The sequence below is a fragment of the Ptychodera flava genome, chromosome 2 (genome assembly GCF_041260155.1).
Source record: "Ptychodera flava strain L36383 chromosome 2, AS_Pfla_20210202, whole genome shotgun sequence".
Taxonomy (NCBI): Eukaryota; Metazoa; Hemichordata; class Enteropneusta; family Ptychoderidae; genus Ptychodera; species Ptychodera flava.
Genome location: NC_091929.1, coordinates 18,278,145 through 18,302,764, shown reverse-complemented (window position 1 = coordinate 18,302,764; position 24,620 = coordinate 18,278,145). Strand labels below are relative to the sequence as shown.

The 24,620-nt window shown below is 37.2% G+C and overlaps 1 protein-coding gene across 1 annotated transcript; it reads left to right on the top strand.

Moving 5' to 3' along the window:
- On the top strand, positions 1 to 21,475 carry LOC139115929 (uncharacterized). The gene is made up of 10 exons (XM_070678361.1): positions 1 to 305; positions 1,065 to 1,384; positions 1,982 to 2,106; positions 7,560 to 7,738; positions 9,066 to 9,272; positions 9,725 to 9,814; positions 16,446 to 17,072; positions 18,075 to 18,264; positions 19,847 to 20,100; positions 20,533 to 21,475. Exons 1-10 carry the CDS (start codon positions 141 to 143, stop codon positions 20,542 to 20,544), a joined length of 2,169 nt encoding a protein of 722 aa, XP_070534462.1. The 5' UTR covers positions 1 to 140; the 3' UTR covers positions 20,545 to 21,475.
- Positions 21,476 to 24,620: the final 3,145 nt, after the last annotated feature.

Here is a 24,620-nt window from a genome sequence, read left to right as displayed (position 1 = left end):
TAATTACCAACTTGTCGTCGACGACCCACTCCAACAAGCGTGTCTGACACCAAAATTTGGAGGCTGTGGCGAATCATGGGGTTCCTAAGTGTATATATACGGCGAACACAAGTTCGTGTGCCACAGTCTACATATCCGACATGGGGCGCAGAAAGTGGTGGTTGGAAGCAGAGACCGGCAGCAAGGTGCACTTGTATTCGATTGAAAATGGTAAGAAGTGTAGGATGAGAAATAAGAAGACTGGGGTAGAGTTTGGAGAGGTGATTTCGATGTCTGTTTTCAAAGACAAGCCGGACGCGTTGAAGGTAAGGCTGTAGACGTTGCACTGTCTGTTTTAAACCGAAGAGTACCATGTGTACGATTCATTCATCACATTGCTGCCTTCACACTGATTGCAGTACATGTACATGTACCGTAGATCGGGGTAGACATTATCTACAGAGTAAACAGCAGTTCGATCTACGCCTGTGGGCCCAGCCATGCGCCATGTTTAATGATTTTGGACAACAACAACATAAACAACATGATTTAAACGCGATGTCCTAAATACGGCGGCACACACGTCCACACGCATTATTTATTGATCTACTGTTTACTTTTTATACACACGTACAACTAATCCTGCGTATGAAGTGACTGTTTCATGGCGAAACTTTAGATAACGACCCTGTTTTCAGCGCAGTCTATTTCAAAATTCAAGCACTTGTTGTACTGAACACAGTCCGTACGCACGTACAACCTCGAACACGGTTACTCCACATGTGGAGTGACCGAACCTCGAACGACCGTGGTTCCAAGTGTGGATAGTACTTAGTAGCACGTTTTCGCTGCGGTCCAAATATTGGCACCCAGGACATTTTGTCTCACTGCCACGGGCGTGTAAACCCTGGCCGGCTTTGCATAACGATGGTGTACGCGCTTGTGACCACTGCCGCTATGCACACATGCCATTTCACATGACGTCCCTGGTAAGCTAAGAATGATGGAATTCCTACCAATAACATATTGAGAACCTTGTTCTTTATTACCATTACAATTTCTTTTCAAATGCTTTTACTTTACAGTTTGACTTTCTGCAATCATCTGGACAGAATTTTGTTTTTGTGTTGGAGAGGAAATACTTTGAATGGAATAGGTCCACATTCAGCAGAAAGTTCAAGGAGGCAAGCACCCCGGGAGAAATGGTAGCTGTCTTTACTGACTGGCGAGCTCAATTTAATGGTAGTCAAAGGTCTACAGATTCTGATGACGAGGACGAGGAGGATCAAGATGATGGTGAAATTATTTCAGACACAAGTTCTCCAAACTGTAGTGACAGATCTGCAAGTTCACCTGGCAGTCCACCTGCGGACCCCAGTGGTGGCCCTCCAGCGTTGGGTAGAATGTAAGTCAGTTTTTTTTTATGCACTGTGCAGGCACATTTTCTAGACTGCAAAGGCAAAACTACAAGGCAAGGAGAGCAATAATTTATTAGTTGAGTGGAAACCGTCTTTTGTTCTCATGACATGTTTGGAACTCACAGTGGTAACAGCACATGCATAGATACTTTTTTGGATGGAATTCTGAAGTTATAGGACATAAGCATGGGATCAACTTTGTTTGACTATGAATGTATATGAAGTACTGGTTAAAATTCTGAAATATCAATCTAATATTGGCATTTCTGTGCTTTTTAGTGACCTTTATTTTCATATTTTGTAATTCCTGTGTAGCGGCTGTGTTTGAACCATGTAATGACTTTTTTCAGGCCTGTTCTCTATTGTTATGAAGCTGATTTCCTCTAAAATCTTAATCAGTTTGATAGTTTTTGTACTATTTTATTGCTTGCTGTATGGTGTGGGTGCATAGAGAAAGTCTAGATATTGTTGTTCTGTGTCATTTAAAATGCACTTACAAATGGTTCAGCTTTCAATGTTATGAACACTAACAAAGAATAAGTGAAATAATCAAGGTAGAAAATTTCTCTTTTTTCTTACTTTAGGATACGTCCTAAGAAGCGGAAATTGACATCAGCAACTGATTCAGTTAGTGCTGTGACATTGAAAAGGCAGTATGTAGAGGAACCTAAAAGTGATGTTCAGACCCGTGTACAACAGGCATTTTGTGGTAAGTTTGTTAGTTCTTACATGGATATATGGGAGAAAAGGACCAAAAACTTCCTGAATCCTGTTTGTGTCCTGTAAACATTTTTCTAAGTCAGTACTGTCTATTTTAGTAATTTCATGGATCTCAAAAACCATTTTGAATAGGTTTTTAGCTCACATTTTGTGTACATACCAATGTGGGCTTATAGCATAAGTCGCGGTATCTGTTGTCTGTGTTTATGTATGTATGTCAGTATGTATTTCTGTCCAATGCAAAAACTTGAGAACCACTGCACATTTCACTTGGTATTAGGTGATTAAATGCACCATGGGCTGTTGATGGGATTTTTGTTCAAATGAAGTTAATTTTGCTTAAAGTTAAATCATGCAAATGAGCTTTAAAAAATTTGAAAGTGGTAAAAAATCAATGTGTCGAGAACCGCAGTTTAGATTGCTTTGAAAATTGGTATGCGAGTAGTGGACCTCATATAGGACTATGTAATTGATATCTTGAATTTTCTAGTTTTGCTGATTTTTTGGGTGATTTTCCTCATTTTGGGGGGAAAATTCTTTTATTCAGAAACAGCCTACCCAGTAGCTTTCGAATTTGGGTTAGATGTTTGCAAGGGTGTTACCTTTGTAAATTGTTGACATTATGAAAAATTTCTTTTTGGGACATTTTTTGTCATTTTTGGTCAAAAATTTGTTTCTCCGAAAGTACAAGTCCAAATGCTTTGAAATTTAATTCATAGGGCGTTGGAGTTATCCTTAATGTAATTAATTAATATCATGTCAAAAATACTAATGTTGTATTTTTGAGGCATTTTTTCATATTTTTTTTAAAATTGATTAAATAATATACTGATCCAATTACTCTGAAAAATTTAGTTTTTAGGTTTCTTAGAGTATTATAATAATGTGTGAAAACTATGTAAAAATACCGAAAGTGTAGTTATTGGGTGATTTTTTTATCCTTGATTTTTTTTAGTTTATGAAAATATTGTTATGCAACTTAAAAACAATAGTATTTAATCAGGTGGCAACTGTAAGCAATGATTACATAGAAACTCTCTGGCACAGACTACTGTGCTGGGTTTCCTCTGGGTTTTAAAAAATCTTAGTAAATTTACTAATCTCAGTTTTGAATTATTTGTAAATTTGATAAAATATTAGTAAATGCTATTTCGGTGGTTTACCAGTCTTTTGGCAGTGTCAATGAGCTTCTCCAATACGGTGCAAAGACTGGATGTGCTACTACTGGACATACCAATACATGTAGATTTTGAGCCAATAATTCTCCTTTGTTTCAGTGAACACCACACTGCAAATACCTTCTTGAAGTCAAATTTATTAATATTCCTGAGAGATGGTGCCTATATTGCAATTGTCATAATGGAACTAACTGTGCTAACTTTCAGCCTAGCCCTAGATTTCGTTTTTATTCCGTTATACCTTGAAAAGCTCCTTTCACAAGCAGCAGTGTTTATTGGCAATATCAGACCAATTTTGACTAATGTACACAGGTTTGGATAGATTTCATCAACTTTCTGATCCAAAAGTATGCCCCATGCATCTTGAAATGAAACCCCCTGTAATTTTCACACAGAATTTCTTTGGTTATACTCCACTCATATTTTAGTCTTTCAGAATTCACAATTGGGTCACTATGCTCACCCTTTAGCAGGGTTTTCCCCAGAGTTCCAAGAGTACTGGATGGCTCATTAATATTCATGACAAACTGTAACATTTTATACGCTTGCTTGTATGTTTACTTTCTTAGGGGCGACGTCAAAAGTTCAATGTAGGATAAAAAACTTAATTCCCTTAGTTTCTCCCCAAACCCCCCCACCCCCCCCCCCCTAGAAACTTAATTGACTTATATTGAACCTGTTGCCAGGCTCTTTCTATGTAAAGCAAAGCTAAGGATCAGTCAATTTAGGGGTGAAATAAAGTAATGCATCGTTAAAGCCCCACTAGCTGTAACTCTGTAACTGAAATTTGTTGACCTCAAATTATCTACCTATTCTCTCCTTTCTGAAATCTACCCTCTGAAGAGATATGAACTTTCACTGCATTAGAAAACCATTCCTTTCAGAAACATTTCACACATGTAAATTAAAATTTTAACGGTCATTTTGATTTCCTGGCATTTTCAAAAATTGGTAATATTAAAAAGGATCAAAACATACAGTGTCACAGTTGAAAACATTCACCCCTATGCATTACAATTTGGACTACTCTGTGCAGTTTATATGAAGATTTCAGTGCAGATATGCATAGTATCAAGGTTTTAGCTTTTCTGCATGGGGCTAGAGCTGTGATTTAATGTTTGGGCGAACATTTAATCGCAGTGTAATCTTTATCTTGTTCAAAATTGCATATATAGCCCCGGCAGGTAGTTATAAGTGTGTACACAGACCTAAATGACTACATTGTCACCAACTTATTTTAGTTTGAAAGTAAAATCATAAAAATAATGCTAAAAGATAAAGCACACTTTGTGTTTCATCAAATATAAATACAACATACTAACAATGAATGAACAAGAACAACAACAATAAAGTCCAGGTTTCTCCTTCCAGAGGTATAAAAACTATCTCAACTGTCCTGGTGGTTGTAACAACTCAGTTCACACTACTCCATTCAGGCAGACTACACGTGCACCAGAAATGTAGCAAAATACAATTATAAATTCTGAGTGCAACCATATAGACAGTAGAGAAACTACCGTCAATGGTGGAACAGAGGCCAACAGCCTGCATTGTTTACACTAACTAGGCCAGGTGCAGCTCTGCACTGTGTTAAAACAACTCCCTCCGCTGGCTTCAACACGAAAGTATGCATTTCTGCTCTATTTTTCAAATATTCATTCCCCTGGCAATTTTTACCTTAAATCGATTTGTAGGATAGAAACTTTTTAGGTCAAAACCCCCCCACCCCCAAACTAAAAGAATTAAGTTTTTTATCCTTCATTGACTTTTGACGTCGCCCCTTAGGGCTTGATGTACAAATTATAACAGCCATTTCCACTGTGCCTTCAAGGTATTTTTTTCAGTTTTAACTGAACAATACAGAAAGAAAAAAAATCTTTAAGTAGTTATAAAGGAATGTTTTGAAGCTTCTGAAAAATAATGTACCATTTCGTCATCATTTTCCTGTGCTTATATCATCGCTCACTACTTTGAAGTTGGATATCATTGCACTGTACCAGTATCCTATGTTTTTCAAATTACCTAAGTGGTCTTGTTAAGGTGGTTGGAAAGGCTATTTTTGCACCAATTCTTTTCTCAGAGTTAATGTCAAGTTTCAAGTGTTAGAATCAAGATATTTAGTTCAAATTTTCAGGATAACTCCCTTTGTTAATATTTTCTCCAAAGAATATAAAAATTGTATATTTGCAGCCATGATTTTGAAATATGACACCAGTAAATATTAAAATTTAATTTTTCATATTTTTTTACATATTTGAATTTAATAATAATTGGATAGTATTAATATTACCAAATTAGTTATAAATATGTTGACACTATTTATTGTAAGATTTGTACGGCAGGATTTGTAAATAAAATTTGTTTTTATGATTTTACATGGGTTTATATATCAAAAATTTATTAAAAATTCTTTCAAATTTCAAAATGTGATTTTTCAAAAAGTACTTCAAATACAGGAAAATTGTGCCGTACAAATCTTATCTGTACCCTTGTTAATAGGCTGTAAAATTTCATGTCCATATCTCATTTCAAAGTTGGATTAAATTGGTATACAATTATGTAGGAGAACTGTTTATTCTGTCAAAAATGTTGAAAACAAGCCATATTTGCACCCCTCTTTTGAAGTCATAGAGCAGTTTTTTTTGGTTAATCTCACTTTTGACACTCAAAGAATCTAAAAATGCATTTACAATAGCAGTCACTCACTCTGAATGCCAGCACCGCCTTGTCAAACTTTCCTGAAAAACAGCAAATAATGACTTTCCCTTTTCAAACATTTTATTAAAAGCTAGGGGACCTCTACCATAGTTAATACACTAAGGACTCCCCAACTTCTTCTTATTTGGTCAGTTTTTCAGAAGTTTTAACAGGCTATAACTCTTCAATGCCTTTGTGCCCAAATGTCTAGTTTTTTTTATTCCACAGAGAATGTTGACTCCTTTTATATTTTAATAGTTTTGTTGAAATTTATAACTGACGCTCTAGCCTTTCCAACCACCTTAATGCACATGCGCAAACTCTGTAGAGTTTAAACCAACAACTTAAGGGGTTGACTAACCCGGGTATGCATGCAGTTCAAAGTTTCCCGATGTGAAATACGCTTCAATCGCTTCTTGATAGTCATTGTAGAATGGGAAAATTCACAAATAGAGAGGCTTGTTGCCACGGAGGAGCAACTTTTGGCCTATTGACCTGAAAAACAAGTGAGTGTTCATTTATAATTCAAAGACTGAATCCGTTGACACCAAAGTTTGCTTGTGACTTTCATTGCATGCAATCTTTAGCTTTCCACAATGCCATCCCGCCACTCACTGAGTCTGAACTGAACATTGAACGGCTGAAGAGTACGTTTTTAGTAAAAGTCTCATTTTTTGTGCTGATTTTCGCCACCGTACTTTCTCTTTATAGTGATATAAATGTTCATGATACAAATCAAAAACCTTCAGTCTGTCCCGTTCTTTTGATCGTACAGAGATTGTGTGATAGGAAAACCTTGTCATTGGGCAATGATCTTTAGCTTTGTGAACGTACGCTCAACCAGCTAAAATAGCTATATACAACACTTCGAAGGGATTTATTACCTTTTCATTTACATGACAATCCGACTAGAGAAAAAGTTGTATCTTTACTTTCAACGGAGAATCCTAACATTGTATTTAAGAGTACGGGGGAGAAGACATGGATGGTACAAAGACACGTATGCTTGTCCAAGCCAAAACACATGGCTGTGCGTTGACAGCGGAAGGAGCATGTCTCAGATGATATGATTGGCTGATAATGTGAATAGTCTACATTCACTACCAGTCAAATTACTTGTTATAAAGACTCTTATTTTGAATGACGTCATTCTCATATGTAGACTGTCTCAATGGCCTCCTTCGAGAACATTGCTGTACGTTATGACGCGATGCCCCATATGTCCTAAGCCTGTATTTTTTTCTCGTAAAAATACGAATGCGGTGTGACAATATTTCGTAAATGGCAGATTTTTTTCTCAATTTACTAATTTGCGGAAGCCCAGACTGTGACAGTTATGTAAACATGGATAAATTCTCCATTTTAAACATAAAAATCAGAAAATTACAGATTAAGCATTTATTATTTTTTCAAATATGAGCTAATATCAGGTCATTGACTGCATTTTTAATAGTTAATTGTAAAGCAAACACATTGATAGCCTGTTTCTTATGACAGCTGTCATTGCCATAATATTGCAAGGGAAATTTCCTATGCAATTATTTACAATGCCAATTTTCACTTTCAGGGCATTTTACTATAAGTGTGAGAACATTGGAATGTGGAAACCAGCAAATCCGAAAAAGAGATGATCAATTTCTTAAGCAACTAGTCAAGTCTATGGAGGACTACAGAGACGAAGCATATCAACCATTGTGTTTATCTGTGAGAGATTTACTAGACACCTCCCAGTTTGATGGAACAAAGGCAAGTATATTTATTTAAATAGTCACAATGACATTCATGTCTTGTCTGAGCTTCGATGCTCAAATCATACGTATTTGATGCGAAAAAATTCATTTGGCACGAAAATAGAAGTTGACGCATCAAACTTACAAAAGAGAACTGAAAAAATAATATAAAGCATTGAAGTTGCCTTTGCTCTTTTAGGGTAAGATGAATCAAACCGAAATAAAATAGCTCATGAATATTAATTAGCTCATATAGCTCACGAATGTAAATTAGCATGGGCAAGCTCTTTTGCTTTCTACGTCAATCAGACAGCTTGATATTTTTTGTTTCGACGCCAAATTTTCGATAGATGCATCATAAAAATATGCGCAGCAAACAATCCTTGCGCAACCTCTGTCTTATGTATACTGAGTATGACTGTTATCAAATATCACATGAGAGACCAGTTATCATTTTGGAATGGCTGTTATACTATTATCACTTCATCTAATGTCATGTTCTTTCATTAATTCGGGTGTTTTCACCTTGGCTGAAGGTCAAGTACGCTTAATTCTGCTGCACATATGCAGGTTGTTTGCAGCCCTGTAGCCACCTACGTTTTATTTGTTTTGGTGTGACCCATTGGCTATCACCTGTTGTTCACAACTTTCCATTATATTTTTGTCAAGTTTTATTCTCTACACAATAAACACAGCAAATGGTGGAAGGTTTCTTTCAAAAGCAGAGTTTCTCTATATCTAAAAACAGCAGAATATTTCTGATTTGAGTAGAGCAATGACTAGCACTGTGTACAGGTTTGTGTGTTCCCAGCATTAGCTGGCCTCCACCACAACCCTGCTTCAGTCCATAGACTAAAATGGTGAGTGTGTGGTCCTAATTAGGACTGCACCGTTAAAACGTCTTTTTGGCCGAAAATATGAAAGACTAGGAGTAAATCCTTCAAAGTCACCTCTCAGTCTGCTTAATTGTTTTACTCAGAAATAATGCCATTAATTTCTCCTGGCAAGCAAAATTGTCCATTTTTTAGAAGATAATTGTATTTTTTACACATTCTTGGCATTCTTGGCAGGTCTCTTTCTTGATCAAAAACACAGTAGCCAATGGTAGCTTATGGTAGACAGATTTTCACCTGGTGAGTCCAATTCAAGGCATGTTTCCATGGAAACAATCCCAGTGACACTCCTCCTTTATATTTCAGTTTTCAAGTACTCGCAAAACTCATCATTGTAAATGTTCATGTAATAAAATGACATGTATTTGGAAATAGGCCTAAAAGGAGATAGGAAATCCTAAGTCAACTGTTCTTGCCAATACTGATCAGTCGCCGTGTATATCTTTTCAGGTAAATGGTTATGCCTATGATGTCATTGGTGGCCAACACACCCTACTTGCCACAAGAGAACTTGCAAAGCGTCATCAAGGTGATAATCGATTCAAGACTCTAAACTGTGTAGTGTATGCGGGGCTTCAAGATGAAGATAAGAAATGGTTAGGCGTTCGGCACAATAAAACTGGTGAATTCCGTCATGCAATGACATTCAGAGACAAGGTAATTTCATTAGAATAAACTTTTGAAGGGAGTTGTGTGGTGTTTACAACATACTAGTACCATATTTTCTTTCATATAAGTGCCACTTTGTACCAGTTTTACATTTTGATGCTGCCTGAAATAGGTAATATGTTGCCAAATCCCTATGTGGTGGTGCTTGATCACAGGTCATCAAACTTTTCTGGGATTTCTATTACATACATTCATATGCAAATAGTATACACTCTTTTCCTAATCACTCTTGAGTATACAATCAGAAAAAATTATATATGATTTTCAAAAAGTCAAATATGTGGAGGAAAACTAAAGTTATATATTCCAGGAAGGTTGAACCCAACATTGAATGTGTATCCATGCCCTCGGGGCCCATAAACCCATGTATTAGGGCAATAATATATGATATGATATGTACCTCACTGATACTAAAACTAAGTGGTTTGTTTATTTGGTAGGTTGCTATCTGCCGTGCGAGTCGAAGTGAAATGCCAGTGGATATACAACCCAATGAGTTTAAGAATTCATGTCGAATTATTCTCAATGAGGTAGGTTGTTTTTCCATGTGTAGAAATCCATGTTATGTATTTTTTAAAGAATGGTCACCATTGAAATGTGGCAAAACTTATTTTTCCAAAATATTTTTTTTTTGTAGTTTTTGGCTCACATTTGGTATACCAATGTGAGCTTATAGCATAAGTCAGCATCCGTCGTCTGTATGTATGTATGTCCGTCCACTGCAAAAACTTGAGAATCACTGCACATTTCAGCTTGGTATTTGGTGTGTAGATGGGATTTTCTTCAAATGAAGCTGACACTGCCTAAATTATGCAAATGAGCTTAAAAATGTGAAAATGGTCAAAAATTAATAACTCAAGAACTGCTGTTTGGATTTCTTTCAAAACTGGTATGCAAGTACCTTAGGTGGACCTCATACAGTATTATGTATTTTTTGAAGTTATCTTGAATTTTCTATTTTTCCTGATTTTTTTTGTGATTTTCCTCACTTATGGTTAAAATTATTCTTCTCTGAAACTGCTCGCCCAATTGTTTTCAAATTTGGTTTGGATGTTTGTAAGGGTGTTACCTTTGTAATCTGTGGAAATTATGACAAAATTAGCAAAATTACCTTTTCGGGGCAATTTTTTGTCCTTTTTGGTCAAGAAAACTTGTTCTCAAAAACTTCTTATTTTATAGCTTTATCTGATTTTTGGTAATGTGTTCATGTACAATATGCTGTCATCAGCTGGAACAGGTCAGTTGACACCAAGCAAAATGTAGCATAACTTCGAATTACTGTAATACAGCTTTCTATCTTTTAAAGTACTGATGAAATTTGTCACATAGAAGTATCTGGATTTTGTGTCTACAAGTTGTTGTGTGATGTATAATAGTATTAAAACCCTTTTTTGCAAAAAAAGTGAGCGTCTCCATCTCATTGACGCTATTTTTACATCTCCCTTTTTTGATATTTACAAAAAATACTGGTACAACAGTACCAGCATAAATTAATCAAAGTTCATGAGACACCATGTAAAGTTCTAAATAATATTCATTTGTAGTACTTGCCTGTCTTTTATATTTTATACTGCACCTTTAAAGAGCAGCCACCTGCCTATAGTGGCCACTTCATGGTAATCCCATGAGATCTTATGTGTAAATGAACCTCTGTAGAAGGGCCACCTCTCTAATGTGGTCAGTGGCCACCTAATTTTAGTCCATATTTGTCAGAGAAACTGTGTATAATAAATGTTTGGGTTTTTTTTTCAATTTTGAATGATTGGCATCAAAAGAGCCTGAAAGACCCCTATAATTTTATCATTTACCACATCAGAGTAAGAAAATTTACAAATTTTGTTGTAAACTAAAGTAATATGCTATATTAAAATGAAAATGTTATTTCTAAATTGATTTTTCATATTAATTGGATGAATGAGCCCTCCCACCATCTTTCATTCCAAAGATAATGCTACGGCCACCATCTCCCCTTCCAAAGATAAAGACACACCCACCCTCTATAGAATGGCCACCTCCATACAGTGGTCACATTTCCACAGTCCCTTTGGTGACCACTATACCTGGTTTGACTGTAATAATTGGTTTATTACCCGATTTGAAAAAGTCAATTACATGACACATGAACTCGAGAGGGAGAAAATAACAATGTAGAGGGTAAATGGGAGTCGGGAAATAGCTTACAGCTAGTCTAGCCCAAACCCCGTCATGGTAGCTTGTCTGAAAAAAACAGTTAGCAAAGGGGGCTCATGATAACAATAACAAATAGTTCTTTAAGTAAATAAAAGAAAAGTGCTGAAATAATTACAATATCGTAGAAGATCACTAAATTACTACATGGCAAAAGTGAAATCTGTTACTGATTGATCAAATATTGTCTAAAAGTGTGTTTGAAGTTATGGAGAGAGTTTGTGGACTTTATATGGAAAGGTATGTCATTCCAAACTCTTGCTCCAGAAAAAGAAACAGCAAACTGGCCTGAATTTGTCATTGCATGATATGGACGTAGGTTTTGAAGTTGACAATTTCTAGTATTATAGTCATGGCAACTGACACTGAAGTAATCTGATAATATATGTGGTGAATGCTTGTGAATCAAGCTGTACACGAAGGTACCTAGAAGGAATTTATGGAGTTTAAAAACATCAAGAATATTAAGTTGAGTGAAACAAGGAGCTGAGTGGTCTGTGGTTGATTTGAACATCATCGTGCGAACAATCATTTTCTGGGCTGCTAAGATACAGTTTAAGCGTGTAGAGTACGTACTTCCCCAGACTTCTAGGCCGTAGCTGATGTGGGGAAGTATAAATGCATTGTACAAAAGTAACAAAATATGTAAAGGTAAAATGGTCTGAGTCTGTACAAAATTCCACATTTCTTCCGAATAATCTTATTTATCTTATCAATATGTTCAGACCAAGAGAGATGCTTATCCAACAAAATACCCACAAAAGGGGCAACATCAACCTCTCTGATTTGCTCGTCACGGATGTAAACAGAACCCGAGACATTCAGTTTCTTACGTCGGCCTCTAAATATAATAAAATTTGTCTTACTCCTATTTATTGTCAGTTTGTTGGAATCACACCACAATTGTATATCGTTTAAGTAAGATGATACAACAGTAAGGTCTATAAAATCTGAACCAGAGTAAGTATGGAAAAGATTGGAGTCATCAGCAAATAAACGGAAATCAAAAAAAGGACAAGCATTTGGAAGATCATTTATATATATTAAAAATAAAGTCGGACCCAACACTGATCCTTGGGGTACACCATGATGAATGCTAAATTTCTCTGACACATTGTCATTTAATTGAACAAATTGAGAACGGTTTGATAAATAACTTTGTATCCAGTGTAGGCAGGGGCCCCTAAGCCATAATGCTCAAGTTTTGACAACAAAATGTCATGGTTTATGGTGTCGAAAGCTTTACTAAAGTCGATAAATACCCCTAAAGTAGAATTTCCTTCGTCAATTTCATGCAACAAATAATTTACTAAGTTAATCAAAGATAACTTTGTGCTGTGCTTCTTTCTAAAACCATACTGATGTTTGTACAGTATGTTAAACTTATTAAGGTATGAGGTAAGCTGCTTGTTAACTACTTTTTCGATGACTTTACTGAACAATGATAGAATAGACACTGGTCTGTAATTCCCAACAAGTTCTCGTTCTCCCTTTTTAAAGATGGGCGTAACTTTGGCAATTTTCAAAGCGGTGGGGAACACACCTGTTGAAAGGGAATCATTTATAATATGGGCCAGAGGTTTTGAAATGACAATGGCTGCATCAATGAGAAGTCTCGGGGGCAAATTGTCCCATCCACTCGCTTTTTTGCCATCTAAATTTACTAAAAGTTGGTGAACCTCATACTGTGTTACTGTTTGAGAAAAAAAGAGTGTGTCATTGGCTTACTTAGGTAATTCCTAAAATCGTTTGCAGAATGTGGAATATTTTTTGCCAAATTTTCACCAACATTTACAAAAAAGTGGTTAAAACCCCGTACAATATCAGCTGGGTCAGTCAAAATGTGTTCAACACCATTTGCCTCAACCTGTAGGTGGTCTGGTATTTTATCAGGGCTGGTTTCTTTCCAAGCAATTCATTAACAACACTCCACATATTGTTACCATTATTTACGCTGAATAAATTAGCATAGTAATTCTTTTTTGCATTCCTTAGAACGCTTGTGAGAATATTTCTGTACGATTTAAAACGGAGAAACTGCCCTGGGATCATGGTGACTGGAGATAACTTGGGCGTACAATTTACGCTTGGTGTTAATAGATTTCTTTATAGCCTTAGTGATCCAAGGATTATTTTTCTTTTTTGTTTTAACAGTTCTGACTTTCAAGGGAGCATGGCGATCGCATACCTGAGTAAAAAGATTGTTAAACAAATCAAAAGAAATGTCGACACTGCTATCACTGGTGTTAAAAACGCTATCCCAGTCAACATTACGTAGGTCAGAAACAAAACTGTCACGATTATAACGCCTGAAATCTCTCTTATAAAATGACTTTACAATTGGTGAATGAATGTGAAAATTATCAAAAATACAGAATACTGGGAGATGGTCTGAGATATCTGCAATAATTGTACCAGCATTTATCTGACAAGAGCTAATATTTGTATAGATGTGGTCAATTGTTGACCTAGATGTACTTGTAAGCCGAGTAGGTAGTGAAATTAACTGCTCAAGGTGAAAACATTGCATTCTAGATATGAAGCTTCTAACATTGTGGTCTGATTTTGTAACATCGAGATTAAAATCGCCCATAAGGATACAATACTTTTTGTCTAATTTAACAGTACAAAGAACATCAGAAAGGCTGTTTTCAAATTCCTCAATATTAGTACCTGGTTTGCGATACAGTACACCAACAATGATACGATTTTTAGTACCACAGATTTCAAGCCATACTGATTCCGAATGCATTACATTGTAATTCAACAATTTATAATCGAGGGAGGAGTGCACATACGCACCTACTCCACCGCCCCGACCTGTGTTTCTACACTTAAGCTCAAGAGAATAATTTGGCATATGAAATAAACTTGGGTTATCAATTCTCCAAGTTTCTGACACACCAATAACATCGAACGTACCAGAAATACAGTGATTATACAACAGACGTACATCATCTATGCTATTACCAAGAGATCGAGCATTTACATGCGATACAGAAAAGGAGCGGCCCAATGTAGAGCTGAATTTATCATTTAAGGCGGAGGGTTCTAAAGCATAATTATTAATTGCGAATATATCATCTGCATCATTTTCGTCACGGTCAAAGATCATTAAAATAGAAAAGCTTACTGTTATGAACTGGACTGGTTTCGAATGTGGCAGATAAAGGGGTACAGAAGGAAAAAGAAGGCAATTCATAAATAATGTTCACTACACAATTTTCTGCAAGTCGTCTTCATTATTGATGACAACAGGAGACGATCCTTCTTGCTTCCGCACATATATTCGTCCGTTAAATGTCCACAGGAATCTGTACTTCAGTGACTTTCGTTTTTCGTTAGCTTTCCCCATCAGGTTGCGTTTGAACGGCGTTAAATTCTCATTGATATAAATAAAGTTACTGTTCTTGTATCCGAGCGCGTCTGTTTTAGTTGAGTGGATCTTCTTTCTGTCCCGATAGACCGTGTCACGTTTCTTTCTGCCGCTAAATTTGACGATAATTGGTCTGTTTGTCTTCGAAGGATTCCCTATTCTGTGTGTCACTTCAATGTCGTCAGCTTTTATGTCCGCATTGACTATCTTTATCACTTTTACTGCTATTTCGTCCGTCTTTTCGTTTGCCATCTCCGGAATACCATGTATCTCAATATTTTCTCGTCGACTATACTGGTTCTGTTCTTCCTGCTCTCTTTCTACCTGGGTTAGTCTCTTCAGCAGCATGCTGTTTTCTGCTTTCAGTTCTTTGTTCTCACGTTCGATAACATCTATACGGGTACGCATTTCTTCAAACATGGAATTGAAGTATTCCAGCGACTTGGTGACGTTATCTTGAGATGCCTTGACTTCATGCATGGTTTCTGAGAGCTTTGGTAAACATTTGACTTGCGAGGCGATTTTCTGGAGCTGCTCCTCTACACTCGAATCATCAACTGGTGATGAGACCTCCTTTCGCGTTGCTCTGCATTTCCTGCATAATGGCGATTCGTCAGGTGTGGAGGTCACATTTTTATTGGACCCACACTCACTACATTTACCAGGCATGGTTAACACTGAATATATTACTGAGAAGTATGTGATGGAAGCTGGACTTCACAATTAAATGCGATGGTAGTGAGTGAAGCAAACAAAGGCCATGAAAAGTTCGTAGGCAGAGCTCTTCAACATAAACTGAAATTGATCGGGTTTTCTGCCAACGTATGAAAAAGACGAGCAAAAATCACCTGAGCGGCACCTAGGGATCTTCATAAAGCTGTTTGCAAAGTTTCAGTCTAAATGAAAACGGAAACTGGGTGAATGACAGCATTTTTCTTCCAGTCGTCGTGATCAGCAGTTTTTATGGCGCCCTCTAACTGGCTTGACTGTATATGCATATATCAATTTTTGTCACAAAACAATTTTCAAATGGCCGCCTGGCACTCATTTTTGAGCTTTGAGCTGCAGCCAATTTAATTAAAACTTGCCATGTCATTGCTAATATTATGGCATATATCTGTACATGAATTTACATTGCATTATGATTCAGAATGGCCGCCTGGTAGCCAATTTATTATGTAATATTCATATTTTGAGCCCTTACCCAGACATGCTTCAGCCAATTTAGTTCAAACTTTGCACAGAGCTAATGATCATGACATACACATTCACATAAATTTTTGTCGTGATACAATAGAAAATGACTTCCAGGTTGAAAGTCCTCAGTGTTTTGATTTAACAGTAAACTGGTGGGGACTTTGTCATCTATTGATGACTTGTTTTCATGGTAATCAGTGGGTCAATACTAACCAAATTAAGAGGGTATAAAGCCGTGTAAGGATGCTTAACTTTTTCACCCCAAGTTGCCTGTGTACAGGTCCAGCTTTACCATTGAAAACAAGGGATTTGGGACAAACCATGGTTGCGAATGGGTTAAAAAAGTTATCTAGTTTGCTGGCTTTGCAAAATAATTGTCATGTATTTTTTGTCTTCTTTAGGAAAAAATCAACCAGACTGTTGACATAGCATGTATGTTGGCTTCATATGATGATGCCACATACTCACTGATCATACAGTTCCTTGAAATGTTTGAAGATGGGTGTCTCAAAGACCAGAAGCTGAAGTCAGCGGACCGCATTTCAAGACCCGACTTCAAACCATACAAGTTCAAGCAATTCAAAGTTTTGGATGCCCAGACAATACAGGCTCTCCTTCAGGATGCAATAGACCATAACATATCGCTTGAACAATTTACACAGGAAAGTACAATCCTTTCAAAACTTAGACGTGTTCAACGGGCCTTCATCCATGAGACAGGAGTTCGGGATTGGGAAGAGGCAGTAAAGACATATCCTCACGAAACAACACGCGAACGACTTCTCAGATTTACGAACTTAAAATTCAAGGCACTACATATACCAGAGACCTTCGTGCAGTATTGCCAAAGAGTGAAAAGAGAGAATTCTGAAGGGTTTAATCACAGACCAGCAGATGTTTACTCTGGTAATGGAGCTAACCGTGGATTCATCTTTCGCGCGGATGTGCTCAAGTTGAATCCAACTGTCATCAAGGAAAACGGTGTGACCTGTGATGGATTTGACCTGGTTGTTGTTGATGTTCCTAATGTGAGTAATTACATTTTTTTTATTGCAGGGTAATAATATTGCTTTAAGCATTTGAAAAGGCTATGTTTGTACTAAAACATTTCTCAGACTTAGAATCAATTGTTCAGTGAGAATGGAGACATTGGCTATATTTTCCCCTTTGTATCCTTTTGAAATTAGGACAAAATAAGCTCAGTCACCTTTTTTAGGCAAATTTTGTCATTTTTGTTCAAAAATTTGTTTCTCCGAAAGTACAAGTCCAAATGCCTTGAAGTTTAATTTATTTGACGTTGGAGTTATCCTTATTGAATCTAACCAATATCATGTTGAAATACTAATGTATATTTGAGGCAATTTTTCTCATTTTTAGCTACTATAGACTACTGTAGTCTATAGAAGCTTATGGGATCGTCTGGCGTCTGTCGTCAGTATGTACATGTATGTATGTATGTATGTATGTATGTATGTATGTATGTATGTATGTATGTATGTATGTATGTATGTATGAACCAACTCAATTCACATGGAGCAAAATTAAGCATGTTTAGGAATACCTTACAGTACATCTTTGAAAGGGTATCCAGACTTAAAAAATTACAAGAAATTTTCAAATTACTGATAAAATATTTAATCTTTAATTATTTAAATGTGAGCTAACACCATGTCATTTGCGATATTTTTGTAGCTGTTGCTATAGCCTTTTTCCATTAACTTAAAGTTAATTAACTCATCACTTGGTGGACATGAAGCTATGAATTCCTTCCAGTGCAATGCTTTTTAGCTTACATTTGGTATACATACCAGTGTGAGCTTAAAGCCTCAGTTTGCATCCCACGTCTGTATGTACAATATGTATGTCTGCATTATGTTTGTCTGTATGTCCGTGTCTGTGTCATTGACAGTATTTTTGTTACAAGGTGTCAGCGTACTTTCAGCACATTACACCTTTAATGAAATTGATAGTGACAGTTTTGTAAATATTAAATATTATGTAAATGTTATTTTAAATATTATTTTTTTTAGGACTGGTCAACAGATGATATAAGGGAATTGGTAGTTGTGATAAAAAATCTAAATACAAATACCAGCAGTTACAGAGTAATTCTACTTTGTGAAGTTGACAGCCTTATGAAGTTCAAACAAGAACTGAAAGCCACAGACTGTTTCAAGAGAGTGGAAGATGGTTTCTACTATGTGGAAAACACAAAAAAAGGTGAGTATACGTATATAGTACGTACTTGGAGTGAAACTCGTGACTTCTGACATCATACCACCTGACAAGGAAATCTCCTAACTCAGAATGACTGAATCTATCTCGTGTGGTATCAGCTTTACAGAGCAGTCAAAAATTGTATCATGTGCACACATGTATGCACTAGCATCCCTTTCACCTGCCATTAACTCAGTCCAGCCATTTCCTTCCCCCTATGTAGAGCAATGGATCTGGACCAAACATTGGTGGTGAAAGTAGCATTGTTCATGTTACATGCACATATTTTTTTCAAAACCATATTCCTAATAATAGACAATCTTGAAATCCTCGCATGTATTTCCATAAGATTGGTTGTCTAAAATTTACTTTGATGAGGTTTATTGGTCCCTGCAGACAAAGTCTTGGGGACTTATGATTTAGGCTCCATCAGTACCCCAATGTATGTTTGCACGTCACTTTTTTTCACGATATAGTGATACAAGATGTTTGTCAGGGGCCATATATACATAAGTTTCATATATGGGGCCCTAACTCAGACATGCCTCGGTCAGTATGGTTCAAATTTGGACCAAGGTTAACGTTTCATGACATACATAGGTATACATGAATTTTTATTGTCATACAAAAATAACTGAAACCAAAGTTCTTCTCAGAGTGTGCCCACAGAAAATTTTCAAATGTTGGTAAAGAACACACAATGATATAATTTTTGCCTTGCAAGCCAAATGTGGCTGCCATCAGTGAGAGCACATAATTATGCACTTCAATTTGATAGACCAAGTCTGTTGCCAAGGAATGATAAAGTAACATGTTAGGTATAATATGACTTATTGACATGAATGCAAAACTGTCTTCAAAAGTTGGATGATATACTATAAAACGGAATACATTAGCTGTAATTGAGGTTTCTTTGACATAGCAGACCATTTTCAGCCAATATTTCTAATATGAGCCACACTGAAACTGCTGTCATAAAAGAAGACCTTTGTGCTTGGTGTCTGGTGTTGTGTGCTGTGTACCTCTTCCAGACGTCTTCATGTCTATAGTAGCTTCAGAGACAATTGTCTCTATTTTTTCATGTTTAGCACTGTGACACACACGTGTGTGAATTTCTTTCATATTGGGTACAAGGGCAATGATTATATATGCATGTTGATTTTGTTGTGATATGATCCAATGTGGGCACCTGGCAGCTATTTTGGTACAATGTTTTGTGTTTTATGGCATAATACAGATATGTCTCAACTGATTTTTTTCAAATTTGGCAAAGGGGCATTGATTTATGCCATACATATACAACTACCACATACACACATTTCTCTGCTCAATTACAACTGATATCCCAAGTACAAGTTGGGACTGTCATTGACAGTGACTTGTTTTAATCAAATCTCCGCTGTGCATCATCTAAGCCAATAGGTCAAAATGTCACTTAAGCAGATGTCAAAGATATTTGAAAACAACCACTTAAGCAGATGTCAAAGATATTTGAAAACAACGTATTCATACTGCTTTTTTAGACCGTACTAAAAGATTCATTAGCAACAATTTAATTTTGATTTGTCTTCTATGTTTCTTTCAGAGACAAAGGTGACATTGACACGTGCTGTCAAGAGTGTAATTGTCGCTTATGCGTCAACTTCAGCCCAGATTTCAGCTGACCAGGTATCCTGTGCTGGGAGACACAATTTTTGGAGTGTCAAACAAGAAGTGCTGGAGAAGGATGGGGAGGGAGATGTGATTTGTACAAGGCAGAAACCACTTCAACTGTATGAGCATCTGATCAAAGAGTTTACACCACCAGGATCATGGATGCTTGATGGATCTGTGGTGCAGGTGAGATACAAAACAAAATACATCACACCACAGTCCACCCAAATGTTGTCACAATCAGGTTACTGACTAATTGACATCATCATTGTTTTCACCATAGCAATTAAAGAGTGGTAGCCAATACCACCTTAATGAACATTTAGCACTGCTGTCGTTTTTTCCAGCAGTATATTTTATATTATATCAAGTCATGGGAATGACAGATAGAGACACATTGTTTTGAACTATGTACACTAATTCAAAGACCACATTGTTTGCAATGATATACATATTTTCATTTGCTACTTACTCTTTTGTTTGGAACACATACCTGACTGCAGACAGGAAAGAGTTGCATACATAAGGATACAATTCAAACAAAAGTGATCAAAATGATGTATTGCTGCAAGGCAAATCAATGTATTAACATGTACAAAAAAAATTCGTATTTTTCAGGCACTGCTGTAATCGCTGGCCTGTTGAATGATGTCAGTGTAGTGGGAATTGATACCGATGAAAGATGTATCTCTCACTGCAAAGTGAGATGTGAATCTCTTCTTGGACTTGTAGACTCAGAAGATATGTCTGATATGGAGTAGTCGTATTAGCTCACATTTGGTAGGTGTAGGTGCATCCTGGGCTGTAGATGGAATTTTGTTCAAATTGTAGTGTCTACGCCAAGCCTTATACACTCAATCTTGTTGAAACTGATGAAGTTGTATTTTTAAGAAATTTTTGTCATTTCTTATAAGAAAATCATAAAAAAATCCTTTACTTCAAAACCCCTCATCAGACAGTTTTGATATTTTGTATACAGATGCCCAGGGATGGCAGTAGTTGGACTTTTTCAAATTGTGCTGAAATATGCACATTTGTATTTTTTTAGACATTTTTGGTCTTTTTCTGTTATGTAACTTGTTCTCAAAAACTGCCAGTCTAATAGTTTTGTAATTTTGCATAAAAGTCCCTGAGGGTATTATGAGATAAATCTTTGGCTCAAAGTGTTGGGAAACCCTCAAATTTGTATTTTTTAGGCATTTTCTTAGTTTATGACCTAAACCTATCTGGGATGAATTGTGAGACAGTATGTTATTTTATTTTATTAAACCTTGTTTAACAAGGGTAGCCTGGTAAGCTTCAGTAGGAAGCCTATCTTCCCCAGGGCCCCATTGTGAACAGAATGTTGTATATTTCATATCAATTTGTAGTGAAATTTGATCAAGAGAATAAATCTGAGGTTAAATTTTTTCATTGGGGACCAATTCTAGCAACCTTTCTGATAAAAAATGTATCAAGCATAATTCCAGACCCCACAGTGCAACTATATACTTCTGTTTACATTCAACTTGTGAAGGATATTGTTTCATTATAAACAAGACAATAAAAGATTTTTTTTTAATATTTTGCTTATGAAGTGTATCTTTTTGTGTCCCTTGCAAGAAATTTCTTGCATGGATGGGTGTGTCTGTTGCAAGAAATTTCTTGCATGGATGGGTGTGTCCCTTGCAAGAAATTTCTTGCATGGGTGGGTGTGTCCCCTGCAAGACATTTCTTGCGTGGATGGGTGTGTCCCTTGCAAGTAATTTCTTGCATGGGTGGGTGTGTCCCTTGCAAGAAATTTCTTGCATGGGTGGGTGTGTCCTTTGCAAGAAATTTCTTGCATGGATGGGTGTGTCTGTTGCAAGAAATGTCTTGCATGGATGGGTGTGTCCCTTGCAAGAAATTTCTTGCATGGATGGGTGTGTCCCTTGCAAGAAATTTCTTGCATGGGTGGGTGTGTCCAAGAAATGTCTTGCAGGGGACACACCCACCCATGCAAGAAATTTCTTGCATGGATGGGTGTGTCTCTTGTAAGAAATTTCTTTCATGGATGGGTGTGTCCCTTGTAAGAAATTTCTTGCATGGGTGGGTGTGTTCCTTGCAAGAAATTTCTTGCATGGATGGGTGTGTCCCTTGCAAGAAATTTCTTGCATGGATGGGTGTGTCCCTTGCAAGAAATTTCTTGCATGGGTGGGTGTGTCCAAGAAATGTCTTGCAGGGGACACACCCACCCATGCAAGAAATTTCTTGCAAGGGACACACCCATCCATGCAAGAAATTTCTTGCAAGGGACACACCCATCCATGCAAGAAATTTCTTGCATGGATGGGTGTGTCCCTTGTAAGAAATTTCTTGCATGGGTGGGTGTGTCCCCTGCAAGAAATTTCTTGATTTGTATGAGAACTAACTTTGAATGACCACATAAACGAAAGAAGTCCCATGTGTTTTAGTGGAAATTCCTGTAAATCTATTTCATAATTGCCATCGATGCTTTTTATGCAACAATTATAGGCTTCACAGTACAAAACCCATTAAGTGTAAGATAACCACAGGGGGTTGTCTACATGTCCGTCCCCACGGGTGGGTAGGTGTTTCGTTGTATCGCTAATAAAGATATATTCTACCAACCTTTGGTGTTTCGGTCTTAACTTAGCACTGCCCTTGACAATCTTGCGTATACGTTTTATCAACATGCTGCGCCTATTGAGTTTGAGTGCCTAATTTGCCAAAGTAATCAAGGGTAAATTACTAATCTGTGGACGCTCTCACCGGATTATCACCGGATTATTGACAAATTTGAAAGTCAACAACGAACGCACCAGCAAGGTATAACTGAAGAAAGGGCTGAAACTCTCAAAAGCCGTGTCCAGAGGTGGTCCGTAAAACTAGTGGACACTTTATATTCATGTATTCAGAAACAAACAGAAGGCAAAACAAACTTGAATATTCATTTGTAAACGAACAGGTCGGAAAAGAGGACCTCCCAGGAATGCGTGGTATGTGTTGAACACACCTTGGTAACGTATCGGAGATGTGTTTATACTCTTCCTGCTGGCCCGGCAAAAACCACGTTGGTCGACGTGCCTAACACCGCATCGAACTGAATCAGATTTCACGGGTATATTGAAAAATTCCGTGTTAGTCGAGAACAAGAACGGAAAAGACTTTATTAACTCGACGTTCGAGCTCGCCTTCAACTTGTCCAGTTTATCAACTGCCTTCTTGCAATACGTACTCTTTTGTATTAGTCTTCTTTTTCAAATAAACTAAAGACATGTTTTACATACGACCGATTGTGTGCTCTGCAGTACAAGCAGTGTTGTGGGTTGGTGACTACGTGCCTGCAGATTTTATACACCGCGGTATTTTGCTTTGAATTTTTCAATTGACCCCATGTGCTAAGTTAAAACACAAACAAGAAGGTCGAGTGTTCTCTCTGCAAATCAAGAAGCATTTCGAACACGAACGATTCGGATATCTTGACCTCAACATTACTAGCTACGCAGCTCGAAAGTTATGCTCGGAAACAGGACGGGAACATTAGTCAAAGCCGGATTTTGCATGGAAAGCATGCAATGTACTGCATACTGCTTATGCTCCCTTGGGTCTGAGACTCCCGCCCTCTCGGCCATAAACGTCATTGAGCTGCCAAGAATATGATAGTGCAGTCGCGTGAATCTGTGTATATTTTGATACATTATTTTATCAATCCTTATACTCAACTACCTAACGCATCAAACAAGGGTCATGTCAGGTTCTTAGGACGTTCTCCAAAAGACATATAATCGATTAGTGTCGCGGAATGATTTTCACCAGGTTTGAGAACTAATAAATAACTGCTCGTCGGTGTGTCTTCGCATATCAAATCAACAAGTGTATTAGTAACTTCGAGGGATCACATCCTTCACTGTAAAGTTGTTTTTATACAAAACACATTTTCGAGAAAGCTGACGTGCAAGGGAAAGACACAGCAACTGAGTCCGACGGAGGCGCAAAAAACAGTGCATTCGCATTTGTGTCCGATGTACACATCTCTGTTATTCCATTCTATCAGTCGACGAAGCCTACGTCAAATTGTAGTGAACTCCGAGCAAAGTCCCACTTTAACATGTAAAGGCGAGCCAGTGGCCATATGACGATGGATTGCATAAACTGCAAAGTCTAACATCCTTAACTGTAAAGCTGCGGTTTTTATACAAAAAAACACATTTTTGGTAAAGCGAATGTGCGAGGGAAAGACGGGGAAAGACACCGCGATCGCGCGACTGAGTCCGACAGCGGCGCAAGACGTGTTTCCCCGACAGTCAGACATGTACACAGTACAGTACAGTATGCTATATCATGCATTTCTAAAGCGTGTCCAAACGTTGACATAAAAAGATATGTCCAAAAGGTTTTGATTATATATAGTTATTACATTGTTACGCAGGGTTTCACGCGGGTTAAAAAACTGACATAAAAAGATATGGTGTCCGAAAAAATTCGTTTTATTCAGCTGACTGATTTATCGTCTTTGCTATGGCCTAAACATCCCCGTTTTCGTTCGACAAGACCGTGACATCAATATCTCCCCAACGTATAGATCAACCTGGTTGAGTATTACTATGCTTCCAATGTGTCTTCGCAGCTTTCATCTCATCTCGTCTTGAAACGAATAAGCTTAAAGGTATGGAAATCGATCCCAGGGCCTAGGAGTGGCACATGTAAAACAGTGTGTATCTTTG